This window comes from Telopea speciosissima, chromosome 8 (genome assembly GCF_018873765.1).
Source record: "Telopea speciosissima isolate NSW1024214 ecotype Mountain lineage chromosome 8, Tspe_v1, whole genome shotgun sequence".
Classification (NCBI taxonomy): Eukaryota; Viridiplantae; Streptophyta; class Magnoliopsida; order Proteales; family Proteaceae; genus Telopea; species Telopea speciosissima.
The window spans coordinates 27,608,283-27,627,219 of record NC_057923.1 but is presented as its reverse complement, the minus strand read 5'-3'; the positions used below and the strand labels follow the sequence as shown (position 1 = coordinate 27,627,219).

Below are 18,937 nucleotides of genomic sequence, written 5' to 3'. Positions count from 1 at the left end.
TGAGAAGAAAGAAGAAAAAAAAATGGGTAAAAAAAGAGCAGACCTTATAGGAATTGTGATTCACATTTCAGTCACATCATCCAAAGAAATGCTAAACCAGACGTAATTTCCCTTCCCTCATTCCCGACTGGTTGTCATGCATTAAAAGGTACATTATAGATATCTCACATGTTTGTGAAAAGGTACAAGACATTTTTCTCACCAAGCGATCTATTCCTCTTCAACAAGCTTCTCTCTCTACAGGAGCTTGAGTAATTTTAGACGCTCTTCGTGCTCTGAGTCCAGCTTTGGTGTTGTGTAACACCCACAAAGATCTTCAACTACATATTCCTGCAACATCTAAGAAGTAAGAAACAATGCCTATCTTTCTTGCTAAAGCTACTTTTAATCTAATTTGGACCCATATTTGGCTCGACTTCTTGCCAAACACAGGACCCAATAAGCTCACATGAAGAGAATCTACTTGGATATGAGGAATGATCCTGCATAGGAACATTACTAGAAACAACAAGATAAGTGATCCCCTGTAGCTGTGGTTATTTATCATTGGCATTGACGGCATTTTGGACACAGTATACATTCTTGTGAGATAACTGCACTAGTTTTCTGGCAATGGAGCTCACCACCAGAAGAAACACCAGGAACAGCCCAGAAAACCATTAATTTCTATTACTGCTGCATGTCCCATAATCATACAATGTCTATTTATGCCACTCAGCCACAGTGATTTACAAAGCCAGAAGAAAAAATTAATTAACAACTATATATAAAATCCACAAATTTTCACCAGAGTAACCAAGAAATTTTTACCTTTGTAAGCTCCCTCTTTGTGAGGATGTGGTAGTGTCTCTGCCAGATTCTCTGGATGGCCATGGTGGCAGCAAGAAAACCATAGGCAATGCCTAGTATGGCGAAGATGATGACAAAGATGATAACCAGGGCAAAGCATGCTTCCATTGAAGCTGGGAAGCAATCCAAAATGCCCCATCCATAACAACAATTCCGGCAGCCAGCCATGCACGGGTCATTATTATTGAATGACGAGCAATGTAGTATGAGCCCAAAAAACCCCAGCAGCACAAAGAAAGCTAGTACACCTGCAATTTCCAGGGGATAATAGAACATATCATACATCAACGTTTGAAACCTGGGTCTCAACTTTGAAATAGGAATATACTCACCCATCTGTTTACACCTGTTTACACCCTATCTTCGGTCAATAGACCGGACCTATTTCAGTGACTGACGAATTGTCAGTTTTCGATAAACGATCAGTATCCAACGAACGATCAGTGATTGACGAACAGTCAATGATCGACGAATGGTCAGAAGGGTAGTTATAATCAACACTCAAGGATGTAGGTAGTTGCGTAACTACATGGTAACTACCAAAAACCACCAGAACTGCCAAAAATGCATATAAAAGAGCATTTCAACAACAAAGGAAGGGATCCTCAGACCAACACACCAATCTTTACATTTTATCCTTTTATCTTTTTTTTTAGATGTAGACTTTTAGATTTAGATCTTGCTGGAGAATAACTCCAGCAATATGTCTTTTGGCTTGTGTTTCAAAAGACATTCATTAGCATCAAGTTGTAAGCTTCAACAATTCGTGGCTAGCAGAGTTGTAAGGCTTCAACAACTTGGTTACTGGAAAGTGAGCAATTTGGTCCTAGAGTAGTTTAGTTTTAGTGTGATTTAAATACCAAGTTGTAAGCCTCCTAATGTAGTCCTAGATAGGTAGGAGACCTACTAGGATCCAGGTAAATCAGAGTTTTTTAACTATGCTGGTCGAATGGGACAAAATAGATAAACTAGGGTAGAATTAGGGTTAGGGTTTTGAGCTAGGGTTTTATTTGATAATGATGTGCAGGTTTTTAGGAGTCTATTAATGTAAGTTTGGTTTGATTTGGATGAAGTTGGAAATCTAGGATTTCGGGTTAGAGGCCTTGTAAAAATTGGGTGTTTTAGAATCTAGGGTTTAGAGATGAAATCTGGGGAAAGTGAGCGGGTCGAGTGTTAATGGCAGTATGGGGAGTGAGATGAAAATAAAAAGATTAGATTTTGATGGGTGGTTAGGTCTAGGTTGAAGTTAGGGCTGTAGGGCTTAATTAGGGTTTAAGAGATTATAAGGTTGCAATGGAGAATTGAAATTAGGGTTGTTGTCGAGTAAAGTATGAAGGTTGTGGATGAAGTTTAATGATGATTGATGGAGGGAATAAGGATGCTGGTTTGATAATCTGAATTGGATCGATGGGGAAGGTAGGTTGAGGTTAGAGGATGAGAAGTAGAAGGGAATAACTGAAATTAAAATAGCTTACTGGTTTGAAGAGATCCCCAACAACAGTAGCCTGAGCAATTGTGAGAAAACCTCCCGATCTTCATGATGCAAGGAGTCGTAGGAGTCCACCTACCCTTTCCACCTTGATAAACCCACAAGGATGCAATCTCACAAGGAGCAGCAGCAATGGCAGTAAGCATAAAGCAAATTTTTATTAATCAAATTCGTATTTAATGCTGGCCTCCCTTACAAACTTATATAGAAGACTCAAAAATAGACTTAAACACTAAAAAGGAAAGGCCGAATCCTATCCCTAACCTATTAGGTAACTAACTGACTAGGAAACAGAAATAGACTCAAAATAGAGTCCTAATCCAGCCCAACTAAACAATTAAAAGAAAAACCAATAAAATCACTTAAATTGATCCACTGGTTCAAACCAGCTTTGGACCGGTTCAATTTAGAACATTAAAAACATGAAAATAAACTGAGTATAGGGCTAATCCCGTATGCAACTCATGTACCCCAACTTTAGGCCCATAAAAGTGGCCTATTACATAGAAAACCCATGGGATCAAAGGCCCAACATGTATAGAACCTAACCCTAGAGTTACTCCTAATAAAACAACCCTATTTTGTTGATGGATCTGCATCAATTCTCCTCAGCTTGAAAAAATCCGTCATCGAATTTTGTAGTGATAAGGGGGAAACAACATGTGAGTAGCAACTTTGACCATCCCCAAACAGAATTCCGGTGAAGCAGGAACATTGGGGATAAAATCTTCAAGGCGTGGAGCTTTCTCTTCAAAGAACCACGGTGGCAGAACAAACTCTATATGATCGACTTTTGAATCAATATCAAATATGTATGGCATGTTCATAGAGTCTTCAGTGTTAATAACCTTCTTAGACACAAGCTCCACCTCTTCAAGGACAACATTTTGAATGTCATTGTTTTCCTGTGGAATGTTATCAACCACCTATTCATCTTCTATTGTATCAACCTTTCCTACATTGGTTTCTTCGACATAGACCACTTCAGTAGGATCTTCTACATGTTGACTTTCCATCTTTGAAGTTTCAGGCATTGTCTCTTTCTTTTCATCATAATTCACTGTGATCACTTCAGCTTTGTCTTCAACTTATGCTCTCTCAATTTCCGTTGGCAATGTATATTTGTATTCAGCCGCTGATTTAACACTGGTGATGTTAGATTTCCAACACTCTTCAACTTGCAAATGGAATCTCATTGATGGAGGCTTCAAGTTGTCGATGGAAATTTAATTTACCTTGTTGTAGAGCTCTGAACGTCTGTAGGAAATATTTCTTACTCAGATCTTCTTTCATCTCTGCCCATGTAACAGGTTCTCTACCACGGTAGTCAAGATAATCCATCTGGGTTCTCCACCAATTATGTGCTGGATCCACTAGCTTGGTATGTACTAGTCTCATTTTCCTATGCTCAGGCAAATCATACCAATCAAAATAATCATCTAAAGCAGCTAACCAATCACAAAATACCTGTGGATCTTGTCTGCCATCAAAGTCTCTCAACTCATACGCCTCGGAAGGTCTATGGCATTTCCTGTAGTCTCTGTATCCTCTGTTCCTATCTTCACTATGTTCTCTGTACCTTTCTCTGTCTTCTCTGTATTGATCTCTTCCTGGGGCTCTTTGTACTACCGAATTGACTTGATATCTGTCCTTTTCTAGGGGAATGTTTACAAGAGGCACAATTTGCTTTTGCTCTACAATCTTTAACCGATCACTGATCTTATAAAGCATGTCCATGATTGCAGCCATGGGATCAGGTGGGGGTGGTAGTGCTGGATCAACAACAAGATTGCCATGTTCGTCCATGGCTCTGATACCAATTTAATGTAGTCCTAGATAGGTAGGAGACCTACTAGGAGCCAGGTAAATCAGAGTTTTTTAACTATGCTGGCCGAATGGGACAGAATAGATAAACTAAGGCAGAATTAGGGTTAAGGTTAGGGTTTTGAGCTAGGGTTTTATTTGGTAATGATGTGCAGGTTTTTAGGAGTCTATTATTTTAAGTTTGGTTTGATTTGGATGAAGTTGGAAATCTAGGGTTTCGGGTTAGAGGCCTTGTAAAAATTGGGTGTTTTTAGAATCTAGGGTTTAGAGATGGAATCTGGGGAAAGTGAGCTGGTTGAGTGTTAATGGCAGTATGGGGAGTGAGATGAAAATAAAAAGATCATATTTTGATGGGTGGTTAGGTCTAGGTTGAAGTTAGGGCTATAGGGCTTAATTAGGGTTTAATGGATTATAAGGCTGCAATGGAGAATTGAAATCAGGGTTGTTGAAGTATGAAGGCTGTGGATGAAGTTTAATGATGATTGATGGAGGGAATAAGGATGCCGGTTTGATAATCTGAATTGGATCGTGGGAAGGTAGGTTTAGGTTAGAGGATGAGAAGTAGAAGGGAATAACTGAAATTAAAATAGTTTACTGGTTTGAAGAGATCCCCAACAACAGCAGCTTGAGCAATTGTGAGAAAACCTCCCGATCTTCACGATGCAAGGAGTCGTAGGAGTCCACCTACCCTTTCCACCTTGATAAACCCACAAGGATGCAATCTCACAAGGAGCAGCAGCAATGGAAGCAAGCATAAAGCTAATTTTTATTAATCAAATTCGTATTCAATGCTGGCCTCCCTTACAAACTTATATAGAAGACTCAAAAATAGACTGACACTAAAAAGGAAAGGCCTAATCCTATCCCTAACCTATTAGGTAACTTAAACTGACTAAGAAATTGAAATAGACTCAAAATAGAGTCCTAATCCAGCCCAACTAAATAATTAAAAGAAAAACTAATAAAATCATTTAAATTGAACCATTGGTTCAAACCAGCTTTGGACCGGTTCAATTTAGAACATTAAAAACATGAAAATAAACTAAGTATAGGGCTAATCCCGTATGCAACTCATGTACCCCAACTTTAGGCCCATAAAAGTGGCATATTACATAGAAAACCCATGGGATCAAAGGCCCAACATATATAGAATCCAACCCTAGAGTTATTCCTAATAAAACAAGCCTATTTTGCTGATGGATCTGTATCACCTCCCCAGTTTGGAGTTGGTGAGTTGTAAAGACTTCAACAAATACGTTACTGCAAGTAAGCAATTTGATTTCAAAGTTCTTCTTCTTCTTCTTCTTGGCGTTGCAATTTTTACATTTAAAAGTCCTTGGAGCAATCAAGGCACTAGAAAGATCTCACATTTTCTTTGATTAGAAGTCAGATTCGATCCATTCGGTCATCTTTCAAGTCCGTGTGACTCTAGTACGCCAACACATCTTCAACTCATACAACCAATGTTGCGATGCCGAAAATAGTGGAAACACTTTTTGGCATGCCCGGTGGGACACCGGAATTGAATCTTATCGCCAAGAAGAAGGAATGTCGATGAAGGGAATCTAGTTCCGAATCAGGCAGTGAAAATATGCTCAACCAGGGGCACAATCCTATTGTAAATGAGCACTGAAAAGCTGTGACCTGTCGGATATTGGTCAATATTGGCCAAGCAAGGGGCAAGGTTTACCTACCAGCCTTGCTGCTGGTGTTTTGGATGGCCGGCAGTCTATTTTCTGGCCATAAACCAGACCCTCCTTGACCACCACCAACCAGGGGCAATGCAGGTGCTCAACCAAGGGCAAACCCCACAAAACATGTACAGAAGTTCCTCGAAGACCCAAAGGTACATTCAGATATGAACCTTAATTTTCTCAAATTTGACTCGCCCGTTCTCCTACTCGAAAACATATCATTATTTATTCGTCTGCAGTAGACCAATTTGCCTAACCGGACTGGTTTTATTCCGACAAAAATGAGCGTTGTTGGTTTGGTTTTCGGTAATGAAAGCTGCATTGTTGCTATTACTTGGCAACGAGGCATTGACGAAGTATTGTTGAAGTTTGCTGATGAATTCCACCAGCAACATTGTGATGCTAACACGAATAATGTTAGACTCAGTTCCAGTAGGATGAATATGAGAAGGCAGCATCATGTTGTTTATGCAGCACAAAGTTTAGACAATGTTCTCTTTCTACCGCAATTACCCAGTTGTCGAGTAGTGCCACCAACGATAATGGAGATACAAGAACGTGGCTGTAAAAGCCGTTAATTTTAGTGGGACCCATACCGTTTCATAATCAAAATGTGGGGAAGACCCAGTAACAGTTTTGTCAAAGGAGTCTTTTGCTACAACTGAAATTGACTCCAACATCTCAAATTGAAATCAGAAATTGACGAGACTGGGATTTCCCTCGAAGGCCTATTCGATTCTCGTTTTGGTTTTTTGGTTCTCTTCTCTCAAGTAGTGAGTGTTTTCAGTATTAGAATCAGATTCTGAAATGGAGAGTGGCAGAGCCACGAAGGGAGCAGGAGGAAGACAAGGTCACGATAGAAAGAAGGCAGTTTCCAAGTCCATTAAAGCTGGACTGCAATTCCCGGTGGGTCGTGTTGCCTGTATCTTAAAGAAAGGTCGCTACACACGGAGGGTTAGAACCGGTGCTCCCATCTATCTCACTGCGGTCCTTAGTATTTCGCCGCTGAGGTTCTGGAGTTGGCCAGAAATGCAGCCAAGGACAACAAAAAAAAAATTACAGAACCATCCCGAGGCACGTTCTTCTGCTCTGGTATGGAAGATACCTCGTCAGGCATCACTACACTAATGGAGGTCTCTCCATAGCCACCGTGTTCTCTGTTATGATAGGTGGACAGGCTTTGGGACAATCTGCTCCAAGAATGGCAGCATTCGCAAAGGCCAAAGATGAACCAGGGAGCTCCGCGAAGAATGGGGAAGCGGAGAATATGTCGTTGCCGCTGAAGCTATTTATTTTAGATCAAAGAAACTCTTCAATGGCGACTACCTCCGAGGCTTGGGTTTTCAAGTCTCTCAATAAATCATCTGGTTCTAGGCGCTTTGTGTTCAAGAGTTTCTTTCAGCGACTCGTAGAAGAGAAGGCGTTCCAATTAAATAAGCACAAGTACAGTAGTGATGCTTCAAGGACATACAAGCTTGGTGTTCTATCTTGAAGCCTGTGAATCTGGGAGTATTTTCGTGGGCCTTATACTAGAAGACTTAAATATCTATGCATGATTAAGTCCATTGGAGCCCGTGGAGCATTGAAGAGGGCAGATTTGGTCGATTGGATTCATTAATGTGACAAACAATTGAAGACATGCACCTTTCATCATAATGTTCTCTGGCTGAACAGTTTTCAAAATTAGGAATTACTCCTTTTTGATTGGTCTCATGGTGGTAGCAGTAGCGCATCCATGTGGTTTAATCGGGTCTTCATAGAGATTCTTTTGTACAGTGCTGCACTGAACTGCTTTAATGTCTCCAGCAAGGTTCAAGAACTCGGTTTCGGTACTGGTTTCTCCCAGCCAAAAAACAGAGTTGCTGCATTTTTTATTTTTTGAATTCAAAGGGTGGTTTTGGTGGGTTTTAGACATAGTTTGGGCCTGAAACTTGGTACGCAACCTATTTTAGGCAATTTAAACAAAATGACACTATCAGATTTTGCAAAAACAAAGCCCATATAGGGGTTTGACTTGGTGGGAAACTTATTTATGGCAAAAATAAGGACAAACACTTATTTATGGCAAAATTAATATCATTTAAGTAAATGAAATAATATTATTTCATTTACTTATGATATTATTCATTAATAAGCAAATACCCCCTATTTGAATCCAATAAAAATAGTTAAAAAATCAAATTCCAAACGGATAAAAAGTCAACCCCTCAGATCAAGAACAAAAATTGGATTTCTGGCATTAGGTACAATTTTCAACTTTTAAATGCTGGGGTTTTTCTCAAATCAAAAAATTCCATAAATCTTAATATGGTAAAACATTGATAAAAACCAAAAGTGTGGTAAAATATTCATTTGTTTTGATGTCTAAAAAACTATTTTAATTCAGAATGATTTTGACAGCATTCGTGTACTAAGCTTTCAAACAAATCCAAGATTGCTTAAATCTGATTTATATTGAAGGATATGTTTCGGTCAAACCTAATTTGGTGTGCACGAATGCTGTCAAAATCGTTCTGAATGAAAATATTTTTTTAGACATAAAAAAAATGAATATTTTACCGTACTTTTGGTTTTTAGCAAATTTTTACCATATTAAGATTTACGAAATTTATAGATCTAAGAAAAACCCTAGCATTTAAAAGTTTAAAATTGTACCTACTGTCGAAAATCCAATTTTTGCTCTTGAACTAAGGGGTTGACTTTTTATCCTTTTGATTTGATTTTTTAACTATTTGTATTGGATTCAGCACTATTTTACCCCCCTGAAGAGAGAACTTTGGCCTTCCAACCTTCCTCTGAATCTTTTCAATAAGATCCATAAAATATTCATAACGAGCACGTCCTTTGAAGATTGGAGCTCTTAAGTAAAACAAAGGAAGCTTTTTGCACTTTAGATCTCGTGACTCAACCTGTAGACGGCGATACCGCCACCTTCGGAGACATGATCTTCTCTTATTCACTTGTGCTGGTAGCGGAGAGGTCGGCGCCTATGTTCTGGCTCTGGGAGGTGTTCCCTTTCTCTTCTGCGGTTAGGTTGCCATCTAGGTCAAATTTTATAAACTTCGAAAGGAAGTTAGATGATCAGCAAGCTCTTGATCTGATCTAAGAGGTGACCCCTGAAGAGGTGAGACCAGCTATGTTCTCTTTGAAGGACAACAAGGCTCCTGGCCTGGATGGGTATACAGCTCACTTCTACAAGCAGGCTTGGAGTGTTGTTGGTGATGATGTTACAAAGGCGATTCAACATTTTTTCAGATTAATATCATGAGTAAATGAACATTTGCTTAAATGATATTAGGCATCAGTAAGTATCTGTCCTGTTTTTGGCATAAATAAGTGTCAGTATACCAAGTTTTGCATAAATAAGTGTTGCGTAACTATATGATAACTACCAGAACTGCCAAAATGGTTATGAAAGAGCATTTCTATAGCAAAGGAAAGTTGGAAGTTAAGGAACGTAGGGAAACAAGGGAAAGATGAAAGTAGGAGGTTGAAGAAGAAGAAGAGAAAATGATGCAATGTTGTGTGTTGGAGCATTGTCTCCACCACATCTATATTACTTCACTATATACGAGGAATTACATATGCCTCCCTAGGAGGTAAAAGGTAAAAAAAGAAAATTACACTATAAGGTAACTAGGCAATAAACTAGTTCCTAATGTACCCTTATTACATAAACTCTAACACCCCCCCTCAAGCTGAAGAATAAATGTCATGCATTCCCAGCTTGCATAATAGGGTACTAAACTGAAGAGAAGTAAGTCCTTTGGTAAAGATGTCTGCTAGTTGATCACCAGTCTTTACAAAAGGGATGCAGATGCAGCCAGAGTCTATCTTCTCGTTGATGAAGTGTATGTCCACTTCGATGTGCTTTGTTCTATCATGTTGCACCAGGTTATGAGCAATAATGCTTATAGTTGTTTTGTTATCACAGTAGAGCCGCATAGGTCCTTCAGTGTCAAACCCCAACTCCTGGACGAATCCCGTCTCAACCATATGAGTTTGCAAACTCCATGAGCCATAGCCCTAAATTCTGCCTCGACACTAGATCTAGATAAAACAGGCTGTTTTTTGCTTCTCCATGTGACTAAGTTACCTCCCACAAATGTGCAATAACCAAATGGAGACCTTCTGTTTGAGATGGACCCAACTCAATCAGCATCTGTGAAACCTTCTATTCTCAAGTGATTGTGCCTGACATATAATAGTTCTTTCCCTGGAGGAGACTTCAAGTATCTGAGAATGCAGTATACAACATCCAAGTATCCACTCTTAGGAGCATGCATAAACTGGCTCATCACTCCCATTGCATAAGAAATATCTGAGAGAGTCATTGACAGATAGATGAGCTTCCCCACTAGCCTCTAATACTTCCTGGCATCAACAAGAGAGGGACCACAATCTTCTCTAGTTTGTGATTTTGCTCAATAGGAGAACTTGTTGGTTTGCAGCCCAATATCCCTGTCTCTTTCAACAAATCAAGAACAAACTATGACATATGTTGATTCCCCTCTTGGACCTTGATACTTCAATTCTCAAGAAAAGGGATCCAAATCTTTAATCTCAAACTGTTACGCCAAGTTGGTCTTCAGTCTAGCTATCTTAGCTCTGTCATCTCCAGTCACTACAATGTCATCAACATAGACAATGAGGGTTGTGATGGTATCATTAGCTCGCCGGATAAATAGAGTATGGTCAGCTCGACTCTGGGAATAACCTTTTTTAGAATAGCCTGCCTGAACTGCTCAAACCATGCCTTTGGGGACTGTTTAAGACCATATAAACCCTTCTTGAGGAGACACATCTTTCCTTCAGCTGAAGGTACCTTGAATCCAGGAGGGGAGCTGCATGTACACTTCCTCCTCTAAGTCACCATGGAGGACGTCATTCTTCACATCTAATAGATATAGTAGCCAACCTCTACTGGCTGCCTATGATAAGATAACTCTTATAGAGTTGTGCTTAGCTACAAGAGCAAATGTCTCCTGATAGTCAATCCCATATACCTAACTATACCCTTTGGCCACCAACCTTGCCTTGTACCTCTCAATCACACCATCAGACCGATACTTGATTGTGTAGACCCACCTGCATCCAATTGGAACTCTCCCCCTGGGAATATCTACCAATTTCCAAGTACCATTCTTCTCAAGAGCTATCATTTCCTCCGACATGGCTTGCTTCCACTTTGGGTCAGAGATGGCCTCAGTGACATTTTTTAGAATGGAAACAGAAGAGGGAAACATTAAAGGCAAGACTTATAGGAGAGAGAGCATGATAGGAAAAAACTGGGCTATAGGATTAGTACAAACTCTTCCCTTTCTAACAGCAATAGGAAGATCTAAGTCAGAAGGAAGGGAAGGGATGTCACCTAACTGAGGATGGTGGAGCTCATGATGTGGATCCAAAGAGGACTCTTAGCAGGACTTTTTCTTCCTCTAACAGCCTCTTTTGTACACAACTGGCTCCTTCTCATTACCAGAACCACCACTTGACTGATCACCAATTTCAACCACAGCTACTTTTGTGTTTCCCAATGTCTAGCATAAAGGAGAAATAGGTAGGGGAGAAAGAAAGGGAATATCCTCAGCAGCCTTTTTACTCCCACTATTCTCCCCCTGAAGAGGATGTTGATGAGGAGCAAGGAGTTTTGTAGGCATGCGGTTGATGAAAAAGGAAACAATAAGAAGAGCATCAGACTAAAAAGTCTTAAGAACATGCATGCCAAATAATAGACTCTGAGTGACCTCCAATAAATGACGATTTTTCCTCTTAAACTACCCCATTTTATTGGGGTGTGTCAACACAAGTTAGCTGATGGATAATGTCATTATCGGTAAAGAGGTTTTGGAGGCCACCAAACATGTACTCCTTACTTTATTAGAACGGACAATCTTGATTCGAGTTTCAAAATAAGTAAGAATCATCTGATAAAAATTTTTAAATGCATCACAAACATCACTCTTATGTTTCATTAGAACAGTCCAAGTAGTACGGGAATAGTTATCAACAAATGAAACATAGTGATAGCCAATAAAGAGGTAGTAGGAGAGGGCCTCCAAACATCAGTATGCACTATGCACAATATGAAAAGGAATAGTAGATCTATTACCCTGATATGGATAAGATGAACGACAATGTTTGACAAACATACATGGTTCACATTGAAAACATACAAAGAAGGAAAAGAAGAAAATAAATGAGATAATTGTTTCATCATTACAACAAAAGATGGATGGCCAAGTCGACGATGCCATAACATTACAGAATCAACAGAACTACTATCACTACGTCTACACACATAAGACTAAGCTGTAGGCAAAAAAGACAGTTGAGGAGGAAAAAAAGTGACACAACAATTTAGGGATTTAGTTAAGTAACTCACAGATACAAGTTAGTGACAAAGTTAGGGACATGAAGAACGGAATCAAGAGAAATGAAAGATGTAATAGGAATACTGCTCTTACCAGAAATGGAGAGGGAGCCATCAACCGCCCTAATCTTGTCCCTTCCAAAACAAATGGTATAGGAATCATAATAATGGAACGTACCAATCATGCGGTCAGTGGTACTAGAGTCAATGACCCAAGATGGGATTATGGTAGGAGCTGATGTGGAGGCTTGCAAAGCTGAAGATGATGAGGAATTTGCCACTGTAGGTGTAATAGAAGGTGAGCTACCCAGATGTGACATGACCCTGAAATGCTGCAATGTCCTCCCTGGTGAATAAGCTAGAATAAACCTATATGCTAGGTGGGTACTCCAGAGTATCAGTCTTAGTCATAAAAAATATGCTCTAGCTCCTCCCTCTATGGCCACCACGTGCACCAATAGATCCACCACATGTACCAGGAGTATGGCCATGAAGAGCCCAACACCTCTCTCTAGTATGCCTAAGTCTCCCACAATGGTTGCATCTGGGCCTATCTCTGTCATTTCCACGGGATGACCCTTGGCCTCTGCTACCACCACGCCAATCGCTCTGGAAGATAGAAGAAAGAGCAGATGGCTCAAGGGAGGATACAGGTTCCATGGATACCCTCCGAGTCTCCTTGTTCTACAAATCATTGTACACCTCATCTAGGGATGGAAGAGGAGATCTGCCCAAGATTTGTACATGGATGGGCTCATACTCCGGGTTTTAGCCACTAAGCAGAATAAGAACATGCTCCTTCTTAGGGGTGCGATAAACCGTAGCAGCATCTTTGGGCTGGATAGTTGAGGATCCCTAAAATGATCATACTCTTCCTAGAGACAAACCATAGTATTATAAAATTCATAAATAATTCTATTCCCTTCCTTCATTGTAAGGATCTTCTAGAGAAGCTGATACACCTTAGCCGAATCACCAACATAGTCAAAAGTATTGGAAACACTATCACAGATATCTTTGGTAGTTTCCTTTCTAATAAATTTCCACCCAATCCCAGGCTTCATAGAGAAGATCAGCCAAGTCATGACCGTAGAATTTTCAGTCTCTCATTTTGGATATGTTGGGTCGGTTGGATTGGGGGCTTTGATTGTGCCATTAACATACCCAAGCTTCCCTCTACTTCGAAGAGAAAGTTTCACAGAACGTTCTCAGTCCCAGTAGTTGGTATTGTCCAACTTCACAATGGAAATCTGGGTATTTGGGTTGTCAAACATCATCTAAGGAGAAGTAGTACTTGAGACCATCTCTGTAGTGTCACTGCTTCCAGACATGATGAAGAAATACACTCACAAAGTAGAGACAACAACCAAAGTTAAATGGGGAGTCATTGCTCAACCCAAAAAGAAAAACTTCCAAACAATGGTAATCACAGTCCAACAAGCAAACCAGATAAATACTTCAACAAAATCCAACTCCACCATATGCTTCATGGCACAATAATCTCATACAGCAACATGAAGAGCTCAAACAATACAAATCACCAAAACCAAACAGCAAAAAATATCAAAAACCATCTTTACAAAAAACACAGACTGGAACAAAGGCTGGCGGTACCCTATAATCTAAGAGAGAGAGAGGAGTTGTGGAGCAGCAACTCTTAAAGACATGAAACGAGACCATGGGGGTGTAAGCACACCCTAGGTTGATCCAAATGAGCTAAACTCCAGCTCCTACAATAGCCGGATGAAGAAGAGAAAGAAAAAATACCAAGAAGTTGGCGGTAACTTGCTGCCTAGCTGGGTTCGATTTGAGCCCCAAACCTATTTCTTCAATTAAAATCCTCTTTTGGTGTCTCCATGATCTTCATTCACGCTATTACAAGATATCTTCAAACATTTCACATAATAGTTCTTTCCTTGGAACCCCTTTGTAACCTAGGGTTCCAAAGATAGGAAAGAAAAGGAAACAAGAAGGTGACTCGACTCTCAAACCAACAAAATGTGCTCTGATACCAAGTTGGAAGTTAAGGAATGCAAGTACACAAGGGAAAGATGTAAGTAGGAGGTTGAAGAAGAAAAAGAAAATGGTGCAATGTTGTGTGTTTGAGTATTGTCTCCATGGTGCAATGTTGTGTGTTGGAGTATTGTCTCCACCACACCTATATTATTTCACTAATAATTTAAGAGAAATTATATACACCTCCCTAAGGAGGTAAAGGATAAAAAAGGAAAATTACAATATAAGGTAACTAGACAATAAACTAATTTCTAAAGTACCATTATTACATAAACTCTAACAAGGAAGGGATCCCCAGATCAACACAACAATCTTTACATTTTATCCTTTATCTTTTTCTTTTTAGATGTAGACTTTTAGATTTAGATCTTGTTGGAGAATAACTCCAGCAATATGTCTTTTGGCCCGTGTTTCAAAAGACATTCATTAGCATCAAGTTGTAAGCTTCACCAATTTGTGGCTGGCAGAGTTGTAAAGGCTTCAACAAATTCTTTACTGGCAAGTGAGCAATTTGGTCCTAGAGTAGTTTAGTTTTAGTGTAATTTAAATATCAAATTGTAAGCCTCCCCAGTTTGGAGTTGGTGAGTTGTAAAGACTTCAGTGGATATGTTACTTTAAGTAAGGAATTTGATTTAAAAGTTCTTTTTTTTTGGCATAGCAATATTTACATTTGAAAGTCCTTGGAGCAATCGAGGCACTGGAAAGAACTCACATTCTCTTGATTAGAAGTCAGATTCGATCCATTCGGTCATCTTTTGAGTCCTTACGACTCTGGCACGCCAACGCATCTTCAACTCATACAACTGATGCTGTTGCGATGCCGAAAATAGTGGAAAAACCATCCTTCCAAATTAAAGGGACAAAAAACCTTAAAAAAATGCTGATATTTATGATCCTTCCAGACACTTGTCCAAAGTAAGATGTAAACTTAAAAATAACTAGTTTTCCAATTCCATTCTAACAAAAACCATTGTCTGTAAAAGTGTAAGTCTTTAAACAGTTGCATCCTGATTAGCCAATTATTTTTTTTAATCAAGGAGGTGAACTATATGGCATAGGTACACACCTCCTCGACTATGCATTTTGTAAGCAGTTGTGTGCTGGCAGACAGCTTTTGTGACCTTGCACTCATATCCTTACCAGTCTTTCTCTCTGCATCTACCAAGCCTTCAACCTTTGGCCTCAATGTTAGCTACATGCACAACAAATCATTGAGGTTGCAAAGAGGTTGGTATATCCTTACCATTCATTATCTTTAAAAAAACAAAAAACACTATAGGCATTTGTAGATGTTCATGGATTAATAAGATAGCAAACAATTTTCACATGGTTAAATTCCCAGTCAATCATAGGCTCACAGCAACTTTAGCACTTAGGATAAGACATAGATAACTATGACAAGCAGGACAAGATGAAGAGATGGGGAACAAAAAAATAGAATCATACCAATACAGTAGTAAAAGGGTATTGGATGTTTTGACAGTATACGGTCCCAACTATCGTTGAATGAATTCCGGAAATTTCCATTTTTGTCCATGAAGTAAGCAAAGGCACCAATTGCAGCAATCACCTGAAAAAAAAAGAGATATTATAAGGAAAAACAATATTAAAATTTTGCTCTAAAATAGGAAGAAATGAGGGTTTTCCCACCTCAGCAAAAAAGAAAAGAGAAAAAAAATTGAACTTTATCTTCATGATTTAAGCATCTAAAGTCAAATTGACACAGGTTTACCCTCAATAGGCTTCCACAGGGCACGATATCCCTCATTGATCAGATTGCATACCATTTGAGGATATATTGTTATAGCACACCCACCCCGCCCCCCCCCCCCCGAAAAAAAAATTACACAAATAGAAACGGAAAAATGTTCTATTTGGTGTAATATTCTATCAAGACAAGATTCTCCGCAATAAATGAGTAGCACTAAAATGTTTACTGCATAAATACGCAATTTTATCCATCAAACAAAAGGTATGAAAAGGACCAAATTTCTCATGAAGTATGGTAGGACCACACTAAATGGAAGTATTCCACCACCCTCTGATGTACAAGACCTATTTAGTTTATTTATTCCAAAAGTAATTGCAACCAGAATTTATAGTGTCTGACAGCTCAAGCTAAAATATAATTTAGGGCCAAGTACTCCACACAAATTCTATATAAGAGATGACACATTGATATAGACCATGTCATGCAACTCCTCCTGGGTAGTCTTCAAATCAGGTGGGGAAAATAATGATTTCCATTTTGTAAATACAGGAGAACCCTTGTTGCATGAAGGTAACTGAGCACAAGCTAATATCTTAGGCCAATTGATAGATAAGAGGAAGAAGAATATTGAACAGTGCATTGGCTTTAGTAGACATATTCGGCTAGCTCACAATTCAAAATAGATCAGAGCATAGACATTGTGATCCTCAAACCCAAGCACAATACCGTTCATAGATTGTATTTCATAATCTTATCTAATTCTTAGTACATGAACTAGGTTTCATATGGAAAATCTCAGCATTGAAAAGACAAAAATTAATTTGTGTCCTTTTCCATACTGTTTTACAATTGATAAGGCATCCCCTTGTCTCTCATACAATCTTATTATTGTGTGAAACATGAAAATTTTGTATTATTTAAACACATGCAACCAGACCCATGAATTATACAATTAAGGCTCAGTGAATCCAAGACTTCGTATGTTTAACAAACATAGGAAGTTCAACCATTTCAATGCAAAATATGTCAATGGACATGCATATAGGTAGTAACAAGGGCCTTACAGTTTGAACTGCCAAGAATACAAGCAGAACATCTCTTGCCACAAAAATTCTAAATTTTATTTTACGCCAAGAATAGTCCTCAAGTAATTCAACTCGAAGATGGAATTGTGCCTTGCAAGTTGTGCAATGTGAAAAAGCAAATCCTTCCTGTAGGAAGAAACAGAAACATTAAAACAGATTGTAGTATGAACTTCACTTGAAGTACAAATATGTTCGTTCATTATTAACTTTACAGTCAAGAGAAAGAAGATATGCCTTCACTGAGCGCCAATGGTCGAGGCACGAACGATGAACAAATTGCTGGGTTCCTTTGCACATGCAAGGAGATATTAATTCTTCACCTGTACGAGAAACAGAATTTATCCAGATCACATATTAGACCTGTTAAAAATCATGGTCTCCATCACTACTTCCTTGCAAAACTCCATTCCATAACTTATTTACAAGGTACTTCTTGACATTTACATTCAATAGGCAATATCAATAGCAACAACTGCACTTAGAAAGGAAATAAGCGACACATCTCAAACACCTGGACCTTCAAAACATTATAACAAAGACAAAAAAAAGTAATTTTCTATTTTAAATAAGCTCCTATATGCAAAAAAAAAAAAGATGAAACAAGCAGCTAAACTTAATTCGGACTCCATTTGTTGCAGAGCTTCCAAACATTAGTAAACTGGACTTCCAGGGTCTCTGTAGGATGATCTAAACCACCATACCATGGCATGGCAGCTATTGAGTAACTGCAGTATGATGTGATAAAAACTAAAATTCCAGTAATATCAGTGTTATTTTGTATCTTTTCACTGTAACTTCAAATGTGAACATTCAACCAAAATTGATATAATCATCCTAAAATTATTTTCAGAATATAATATATCAATGCAGTGATTTCTGTGGACTTTCTTAAAGAAATATGGAAGGTCTGGTTGCAAAATAAAGAATGCAGGAAGGGAAGCGAAGAATATCGACAGAAAATTTAATATCTTTCCAAAAGGGACTACAGTTCAATTTTCAGAAAGTGAGCATTACCTGGTTCGCCATCGTACTCCAGACAGATACGACAACAAGCCGCCGAAGCAGCTTCGATCTCTTCATCCTTTATTTCGTTCGAACTTCCCGTCAACGAGTCAGCCTCGTTCCCAAGCAGGGGATCGGAGTCATTTGCACTTCGCTCACCCGTCGGTTCAAGCTGCAACTCCCTCTTCATTGACAATTGTCTCGAAAACGAGAGGTTTACAAACCCTAGCGTAATCCAAGATCATCAAATTCTGAGAGTCAAAATCGGGACGAATAGAAAGTAAACGACTAGCGAGCAAAACAAAGATTTTCGAGCAGAAAGCACCAGAGGTTGGTATGAAAATATTGAATTTAATGAAGATAAACGGTTTACAAAACCCAAGCTAATTCGTAATGAAGATCACAAAAAGATGCAGACAGAGAAATTATGAACTTTCGACAAATTAACATCAATTAAAACAGAGATACCCGATACTATGCAAAATTGGGCAGATGGAATTGAAGAATCGATGAACTTACGAGAGCCCGAGGAAGAGATTGAAAGAAAAAAAATTCTAAAGATTCAAGAGCAAGATGGAGACGACGAGTTTCAGTTGCAAAATTAGCAATGAAACCAAAAGAACTGAAGAAGAGAAGAATTGTTCCATGGCTGTACACCAAGGGAGGAAACCTCTCTATAAAATTGGTGGTGCGTATCTCGCACTCATGGACTCAATACCAAAGCAAACATTTTCTGCCACGTAAGCATTTTTTGGGCCCACAAGCCACGAACTGGCTTACTATGCGTCTATGCCTGTAAGGCTGTAACTGTGCCCATCACCTTACCAAAAAAACGAAAAAAAAAACTGTGCCCATCATATGGTTCGGAGTGATTTAGGCTTGTAGGACTCTAAG

General features: G+C 39.0%; 2 protein-coding genes across 4 annotated transcripts; one reads left to right on the top strand and one right to left on the bottom strand.

Moving 5' to 3' along the window:
• Nucleotides 1-211: 211 nt before the first annotated feature.
• On the bottom strand, nt 212-18,599 carry LOC122670343. Of its 3 annotated transcripts, none has more exons than XM_043867183.1 (7): nt 18,563-18,599; nt 18,056-18,268; nt 17,276-17,373; nt 17,021-17,167; nt 15,692-15,815; nt 811-1,097; nt 212-330 (listed from the first exon to the last, which is right to left on the bottom strand). In XM_043867183.1, the coding sequence occupies exons 2-7, from the start codon at nt 18,231-18,233 to the stop codon at nt 238-240; spliced, it is 927 nt and encodes a 308-aa protein (XP_043723118.1). In that variant the 5' UTR covers nt 18,234-18,268; nt 18,563-18,599; the 3' UTR covers nt 212-237. The 3 variants fall into 3 exon arrangements, with proteins under 3 accessions (XP_043723118.1, XP_043723119.1, XP_043723120.1); XM_043867184.1 differs by having other exon boundaries at nt 17,276-17,367; XM_043867185.1 differs by having other exon boundaries at nt 17,276-17,361.
• LOC122671063 lies at nt 7,133-7,348 on the top strand. Its single transcript, XM_043868155.1, has one exon. It carries the CDS (start codon nt 7,172-7,174, stop codon nt 7,346-7,348), a length of 177 nt encoding a protein of 58 aa, XP_043724090.1. The 5' UTR covers nt 7,133-7,171.
• Nucleotides 18,600-18,937: the final 338 nt, after the last annotated feature.